This window comes from Lissotriton helveticus, chromosome 12 (assembly GCF_964261635.1).
Source record: "Lissotriton helveticus chromosome 12, aLisHel1.1, whole genome shotgun sequence".
In the NCBI taxonomy this organism is placed as follows: domain Eukaryota; kingdom Metazoa; phylum Chordata; class Amphibia; order Caudata; family Salamandridae; genus Lissotriton; species Lissotriton helveticus.
In genome coordinates this window covers 313,936,757-313,945,460 of record NC_136073.1, presented here as the reverse complement: position 1 = coordinate 313,945,460, position 8,704 = coordinate 313,936,757, and the positions used below count along the sequence as shown (strand labels likewise).

General features: G+C 43.0%; 1 protein-coding gene across 1 annotated transcript; it reads right to left on the bottom strand.

Annotated features, from left to right (window-relative positions):
- Nucleotides 1-2,372: 2,372 nt before the first annotated feature.
- On the bottom strand, nucleotides 2,373-3,876 carry LOC144797709 (uncharacterized). Its single transcript, XM_078668445.1, has 2 exons — nucleotides 3,804-3,876; nucleotides 2,373-3,528 (listed from the first exon to the last, which is right to left on the bottom strand). Exon 2 carries the CDS (start codon nucleotides 3,356-3,358, stop codon nucleotides 2,543-2,545), a length of 816 nt encoding a protein of 271 aa, XP_078524571.1. The 5' UTR covers nucleotides 3,359-3,528; nucleotides 3,804-3,876; the 3' UTR covers nucleotides 2,373-2,542.
- Nucleotides 3,877-8,704: the final 4,828 nt, after the last annotated feature.

The window sequence follows — 8,704 nt, the reverse complement described above, 5'->3', positions numbered from 1 at the left end:
GACCGCCAAGATCGGTTGGAGAAAAAAACGCATCCATAGAGTAGTACAGGGATCTTCGACCGCCATCCGTATTATGATTTGTGTTTAGGACGACTCGACCGTGGTGGTCTGACCGCCTGCTTCGAGACATCGGAAATGATGGATTTAAGGTACATACTCACCCAAAGCAGACTTTTCCAGGCAGTCTCTGATGTGGATTCCTTTCCTCAAGTCCCTCCTACACTGTGGCAGCTGAACTCCAAAGACTACAGCCCTGTGGGCACCGGAATGTAGGTAGGTCCGTAGAAAGCATGTATTCCAATTGACTGGACTGTGCACAGATCGCCACACTAGCAATGGGGTACATGGTGCACAAGGCATACTCCCACAAATGTCATGCATGTGTGTACACATCACATGTTTCCTGTGATTTTGCACAAACTCACAGCAACATATTCGGGGGTATGTCTATCACGTAGATTAGACAGCCGCGGCCGCAGCACTTGCATCATAATACGGTGGGGGGAACTTTCCCAGCCTTGGTGGTCAGAATTGAATTGTGGCCACGGCAGTTCGGTTCAATCGGCATCACAATCAGGCCCTTTAGTGTTTTAGGGCCCGATGTAGGTAGGCCGTTACCGATCGGTAACGGCCGAAAATACCGAATCTGGGCCCTTACCGATCGGTATACTGGCATCGAGATGTAGGGCACAAAAAAAAGTACAAATGGGAGCGAAAACCGAATCGGAATGATTACCGAATGTAAAAGAATGCGATACGTACATACCGAAAATCGGATACAGTACGAATCGGTAACACACCGAATCGGATGCAAACACCGAATCGGTGCATGTACCGATTCGGTAGTGACACCGAATCGGACATAAGCCGAATCGGTGCATGTACCGATTCGGTAGTGACACCGATTCGGACATAAGCCGAATCGGTGCATGTACCGATTCGGTAGTGACACCGAATCGGACATAAGCCGAATCGGTGCATGTACCGATTCGGTAGAGACACCGAATCGGACAGAAGGCAAATCGGAGAACCTACCAATTCGGTAGATTCACCGATCGGGAAAATCCCCGCTTCGGACAGATGGGGAGATGTAGGGAGACACAGAAACACCGATTTTGGCTCAAAATCGGTAGAATCCACTCGGCAATTACCATGGATTACGATCAGGTGGTAACCAACTCCAACCCATAAAAACAGCCCCAAAATGCATTGCAACTTGCAGGATGGCAGCTTTTTATGTCATAGCGAGGCGGCTACGGCTACAGCAGCAAGGAGAGAGGGAATGGCAAAGAGAGGAGCAGGTATACAGACAACGTATCACCCTGGTCATGCTGACAGATGCAGAGATCCTACAGCGGTACAGGCTGGACTCAGAGACCATCACAGACCTCATTAGGGACCTCCAACCCCTGTTGCAGCACCCCACCCCAAGGGCACACGCAATCCCTGTGCAGGTGCAGGTGCTATGCTGCCTACACCTGCTGGCGTCTGGCAGCTACCAAAGTGTAGTCGCTGTGGCAGGAGGGGTGACCCAGAGCAGCCTGTCAAGGTTCTTCCACAAGTTCCTTGATGCCATGATCCAGAGGATGGCCCACTACATTTCCTTCCCTGCAACCCAGGCAGAACTTGTACAGACCAAAGCAGACTTTTACCAGATGGCAAGATTCCCCCACATCATTGGCTGCATAGACGGCACACACATTCCGATTTGCCCACCATCTGACACAGAATACATCTACCGCAATCGGAAGTCCACTCACACCATCAACGTACAGGTGATCTGCAATGCGAAATGCATCATCACAGACCTGGTAGCAAAATTTCCGGGTAGTACCCACGACTCCTACATTTTCCAACAGAGCGGCATCTATGCACGGCTGATGGCTGGGGAATTTGGAGAAGGATACCTCCTAGGTGAGACACATCATCAGCCCCCCATAACCAAAAACAGCAAAGTGAAATACATGTATGCATGTAAGTAATTTTACCCCTTTTCCTTCTAGGCGACAGTGCATATGCCCTCCGTTCATTCATTCTCACCCCCTACCTCAACCCCTCTACACCCAGCCAAAGGAGGTATAACCGTGCCCACAAAAGCACCAGGAATGTTGTGGAAAGGACATTCGGCATCTGGAAAAGCAGGTTTAGATGCCTGCACAAGAGTGGAGGTGCAAGGCAGTACACCCCCATCACCTGTTGCAAAATCATAGCTGTCTGTGCAATGTTACACAACCTTGCGGTGAAGAAGGGCACTGAGGTGGAGTTGAGTGACTACGAGGACCATGATGACGACGAAGCTGTGCCACTAACACAGCCAGCTGGGGTGTGTACGCCAAGTGATGGGAGACATAGACGTGAGGAGATAACAGCAAACTATTTCTGAGTGAGTACAAATGCACAGACAGGTGAATGGTTGTGTTGAATAAGCAATTTTTAATACTGTTGCTACACAGTTACTGCACTGATGTGCAACAAAAAAAAGGTGTAATGTCAATGAAAACAAAAGTCTAGGGTCCAGGTTGCCTCACCCGCCCTTGCTAGGCTATTTCTTTGAGCGCTTTGCAGCCCCACTGTGGTGTCCCTCACCCCCTTCAGAATGACCAGCGGCATCTGCGGAGCGCCTGGTGCTCCTGCGTGGCTCTGACGCAGCGCTGGCCGGGCTGCTGCGGCTGCTGCTGTCCCCAGCATCCCCCAGGTCCAGGGCAGGATTTGCGGCAGTGTTAGAGATGATCAAGGCCTCCATTGCTGTCGTGATGCGGGCCATTCCCCTTGTCAACTCTGCGGTATTTTGAGCGAGACTAGACTCCATGTTGGCACCACGCTGACAGAGTTGTGCCGTTGCTGCAGCAAGGCGGCTCAAGGAGCGGTTCTGCACCCGGGCATCCCGCCTGCGCACCACCTCTTGCTCCTCCATTCTGCCACATAACTGTGTGATGGCAGTGGTTAGCCTGCCTAAACCTGCTACTGCCTCCTTGTTGGAAGCCACAAAGGCCTGAAATCCTTTCACCATTTCCCCCATCTGCAGGTTGTGCTGCAGGAGCTGGCGTTGGCATGCCATGATGGATTTCGCCTGCTGCCTTTGGATCTTCACCATATTGCCTTCGAGGCCCCGGAACACACTGGCCTCCCGTGCTGGGTCTGCAGTGGTGGGAATGGCACGGCGCCGGGTACTGCTGCTGCCCGCCTGCTGCGTGGGCTGGGGTGCCACTGGTGGGGGTGTGGTGCTGGCCGGGGCCTGAGCCCCTGCTCCCAGGACAGGGTGTACTGGAGCCACAGTGGCAGGAGCTGGTGTAGGTGGAAAGAGCTCCCTTGTCGGGGAGTTCTCTGGGGAGAATTGCAAGGAGGGTGTGCTTTGCATTTGTGGGGAGTGAAGTGCATCAAAGTCAATTTCCAGGTCTCCCTCAATATCCAGGCCTATGGTGTTTTCCTCCTCCTCCTCGGCAGCCTGACTCGTGCTCGGCCCTGCGAGTGCAGTGGTAGATGGTGCTGCTGCCTCCTTTGGCAGTGTTTGTCCGCCTGATGGTGCCCCTAGGTACAAAGAAGCATTTGTAAATAGAGTACCGATGTATTACAGTCAGTACAATTAAAGCATTCCACATGTCCTAGCATCTCCGTAGAATGTGTTCCACTGTTTCATGTCTTGTGATTCTGCACTGCCATATTTTGATACCTACTGCTGACTGGATGTACCATGATGCTTGTCTCTTGTATGTTGGTTGCAGTACTGTGCTGGGGTTTGGCTATGCATTGTGTCTAATGGGGAGGTGTCTGGTAGGGTGTGTCCTGATGCGCATGCCTCTTACCTGTAGCTGTAGCTCTGGCTGAGCTGTCCAGGGTCCCAATTCCGGTCACGCTCTCCCTCTCAATGGTGCTGGAGACCAGTTCCTCCAGCTCGGTGAGGGGTGGCGCCGGGTTCCTGCCACCACCAGTGAATCCAGCCTGCTTCTGGATCTCTGCCATCTTCCGTTTGGTCAGGCTGCGGATGTCGTAGAAGCGCTTCTTCAGCTCATCCAGGGACCTGGGGGTGACACCCACAGCGTTGACCTTCTGACCGATATCGCTCCAGAGCCTCCTCTTGGTGCTTTCTGGCACATTGAGGGACAGCTTTCCGAATAGCTGCCGGTGCACCCTCACCACCTCCTCAACCAACACCTGCAGCTCGGTGCTGCTGAACTTAGGCTTCCTCTTCTGGCTGGACTTCTGGCTCTCACTCTGGTTTGCCATCTTGGTCTGAACAGTTCACTACCTCCTACTCCCACTGCTGCTAACTGTGACTGCTCAGCTCAGGCTGGCTCTCCAGAAAGTTCTTAATTGGCTGCACCTGCCAGGGTTGCCACTCCCTGTTTGGGAGGGGGAGGGGGAGCCACCTCATTGGCTGAAGCGGCTTTTACCGATTCGGCTATCTCCGAATCGGATATTACCGATTCGGTAAAATCCGATTCGGTATCATCCGATTCGGAGATAGCCGAATCGGTTTCTTCAATGCATTCCTATGGGCTTTTTGGCCATGGGTGTGTTTTCATACCTCCGAATCGGTAATAGCCGATTCTGATTTTTCCGACTCGGCTAATTCCGATTCGGTGGTAGCCGATTCGGCTAGTTCCGATTCGGTGGTAGCCGATTCGGCTAGTTCCGATTCGGTGGTAGGCGAATCGGCTAGTTCCGAATCGGTGGTAGGCAATTCGGTACTTTCCGATTCGGTCCGTGCTGATTCGGTACGTACCGATTCACATTACCGATGCCGACCGATTCCCTATTATTTCGCTGTTTGTTTCCTACATCTCGTTTTCCGATTTCAGAATACCGAATCGGCCCGCCTCGGTATTTTGGAATCGGAAATTCCCTTTTACCTACATCGGGCCCTTAGTGTTTTGTTTTGTTAGTGTTAGAGAAGCATTGTTGTTGTAATAGTTGAGTGTTGTAGGCCTTATTATATTATAGTTATTGGTACATTGTGGTTGTTTGTTATGTATTGAGTGTAGTTTTTTCGCATTTTTTATTTCATTGTAATGGTAATGGGGTTTATGTGTTGTGTGGGCAGGTTTTTGTGTTCTTTTATAGGTTTCTTATTTGGCTTTTGGAATGTATTTTTTATATGTTTTTTTTTCAAGGAAAAGAATTTGCTTATATTTTGCTATTGTTAATTTCCTTGATTCTTCAGTTTTCTAGGAACAATCGTTTTTCTTTTTTAGGATGGGACACATGGTATGTCCTTACTTTATTAGAGTATTTTTATTTTTTGGGGGGGTTTATTTTCCTAATATGGAAGATTTTAGCTTTTTGGAATACTATTATGCATGATGTCTTCAATTACAAAATGGTAGGAAATGTAATATTTTAGTTTTTGGGTGGTATATGTTCTTGTATTATACTATGACGGACTTGTTGTTAAAGTTTTTATTTACTGTATATTTTGTACTGTGTTTTGTCTTATGTGTTGTGGTTGTTGGAGTTATTGTTGTGGCTGAGTTATTTGTGATATTTAATATTTAGTTATGTGATCATTTAAAACAAATGTACAGTCTAATCTTACTAAATAATGTTGGCTGTTTATTTTGTGGTTTAGATTGATTTTCTGAGTAAAATTTAAATAATAATAAATAAATAAATAGTTTTAGGTATCTTGAGGGCGCTGTCTGGTGTTTTATGTTTTGTTATGGTTTCTTTAGAATATGGTTCTTCCTATGGAATCTAGGTCTAGTAGGCCTTGATTGGTAGCAAAGAGCTTCTCTTTCCATTTAAGCAAGTTGTTTATTTGTTTGTTTTGAGACTTTAGATTTTAGTTGGATTTCAATCTTAGTTCTTGATACTTTATTCCTGGTTTGAAATCTCAAACAAATGTTATAGTGTTGTGTCACATCATCTTAAACTTCCTTAAATAAAAATGCACCACCCTTCCACTGCATTGCTGTTTTTTTCCAATGGAATTATCATAAGCATTCCATTATTGTATGAGATACTTGGGTTTGTGTCTGTGGCCAGAACAGTGCAGTCTGTTAATTTATGTATCTTCAAAGCAGTCCATTAAAGGGGTTACAATTTGGCATGTTTTTGATAGAAAGGTGATTCTATCAATAGTTGATAATGTTTAACTACTTTAGTAGCAGAGGCATATGCTAGGGCATTTTTTTTATTTCATGGACAAATTCAGCATTAGTGGAGTATTCTTAATGCTGATTTTTGCACGTCTTTAGATACTTTGATAAAAGTGATGTTAAAATTTCTGAATAGCAGTATTTTTTAAAATAGTTGAAATAATTGCTTGCTCAAAGCCAATAATTATTGTTTGTGGATTGCAAATGTTTTTTTTGGTTTTTAATTCATTTAATAGTTCTTGGTATGCTGTACTTGGTTTGTTTGGTGAAAGTGCATAGGCTAACCCTAAATGTAAGTTGGGGTTTTGGTATTTTCTATGAATTGTATCAATTTGTGTGAATGAATAAGGGCATGATGCCCTCCATCATCCACGAGTTGCTCTGGGTGAGTTTTAGTACGCTATTGTTAGTAGCATATATAAATATTCTTTTCTTTTTGTTACCATTGTTATATAAAGGGAAAATGTATGTTAAAAAGCAACGTTTTAGGGGAAATTTATGTCCTTGAATCTTTTTAAAGCACCAGGTGTGTTTCTGGTTATGGCTTGGCATGAGTCTCTTTACATTAGAAATTGTAATGAGCCGGCCTGTAGTATTTTCTGGGACATTAGGTATTCTATTTTTCTGTTTGTGTTGTAATTTTTAATTAAACTTTTGCATATAATTTCATCAAAAGGACAATAACTTAAACTATAGTTTACAATAGATAGATAAATAGGTTGGAAGGAATAAATACAATTTAGGTTTCTTGACAATTAACAACAGTATATAAATATATAAATGATTAATTTGGTAGTGAACCTAGAAGAAAAGGGAAAGGAAGATAGGGGGAGAATTGAAAGAAGGAGAGGGAAGTAATGTAAGAAAATCCAAGAGCAAATGGATATATAGTATAAACAATAAGATCCAGACTGACCCATAAAAGGATTAAACACAGTAGCTTAAAATTGTTAAAAAGTGTAATGTAAAATGCTTGTAAAGAATCATTTTAGAAGATTAAGAAATGGAAAGCCATAAAATGAACATGAATAGATGTGTCTGATGGAAGTTGATATAGTAAGTGATAATCTAAGTGATAATGTAGGTGAATACTTACCATTCTACAGAATTGCTGGATTAACCTAAAGGGGAAGAGAGGAAGGAAAGGTTATTTTTCTAACTGTGCCAGTAGGTTTTAGTGAGTTTTACTTTCTTCTCTGAAGTCCTGCAATACATTTCTTACTTCAGTTTCTGCCATGTTTGGGGGACCGTTATGTTAAAATTTTCACCAATGTAATTTTTTGCAGCTGCCTTCCCATAACATGTATTAGAATATTTGTAAACTTCCAGTGTATTTTCTCCCTTCTTGTACTTTCTTTGTTGTAATCCTCACCCATGTAGTTTAATAATAATGTACCTTAATAATAAACTTGGCCAAGTTGTTTGATGATCCAATTACATGTAAGTCAATCTCAAGGACGGCTCTAAAAGACCTATTGCTAGAAAAGCATAGGAGAGAAAGATGGGTACTCAGTCATACTAAGCCCAGTATTAAATTATATCTGTCAACATCAAGAATAGATTCAACCTTTCCCTCGCACTTGACTTTTATAACACATCCTAGGCATAGATTTCTATTAACAAGGTTGAATTATATTCCACTTATGCTGGGTTATCCAACAGATATATATTCTATTGATGCCTTCCCGCCCTGTCCATTTGATTGCCATTCCCCTTAATGCGATCTTCATCTCCTATTTTTTTGCACTCTCTATATTACGGAAAGGAAGTCTTACATTGCCCCTTTATTGCGTAGGCTGAATTTTAGACAATGTCACCCAGCTTTATATTTTTTTTAAATTTATTAATGGATACTTTTACCTGCTATTGTGTGGCTAGTTTTCTCCAGTATGCTTTCAAAAAGAGGAAACCTAATCGGTGCTGTGTATGATTATAGTGACCCGCATGTGCCATATAGCCGTGTTTTAAATGATGATGTCTTTAAAATGAAACTTAAACTGGAATGGTAAATTATAACTGATATTATTCATGAATTATGTTTTATGTAATTGTATACTTGAATTTGTTTATTCTTTTTGTATATAGTATGCTTGTTATGCCATTTGTGTAGTGGCAAAATAAAGTAATAGTGACTGAAAAAAATAATGTTCCTCTCTGAACTATTGTGTCTGTGGCTCTATCAGGCATTGTATCTGTGGGTTATAGAATATTCAATTATTAATAAATTAATAGTAACTGTAGTTGTTTTACTTGATACTTACTGATACACTTTTAGAAAATTTTTATACATGTGATTTTGATGTTTGTGTTGTTTTTATGAATGTTAAACTAATTGTTTGTTAATCTAGATGGCTTTTACCACAGGCATGTCTTTTTAACTGCTGGATGGCAGTGTTAGTTTTAAGTGGTTAATAATTAATTTATATTTATGCTTTTAGGCTTTTTGGTTTTAGTTTTGAAAGAGATATTGGCAGTTTAATATGTAATAATGTTTTACATTACTTATCAGTGCTGTTTCTTTTTTTTGGATTGGTTTTATTGATCAGTATTGTGGGAACAAGAAAATAAGCATATATTAGGTAGTTAAGCAAATTATGTGTTTTCAGTTT

Excerpts from the sequence above, each read along its gene's own strand:
- LOC144797709 (XM_078668445.1), bottom strand. The coding sequence starts at position 3,358 with ATGCAAAGCACACCCTCCTTGCAATTCTCCCCAGAGAACTCCCCGACA.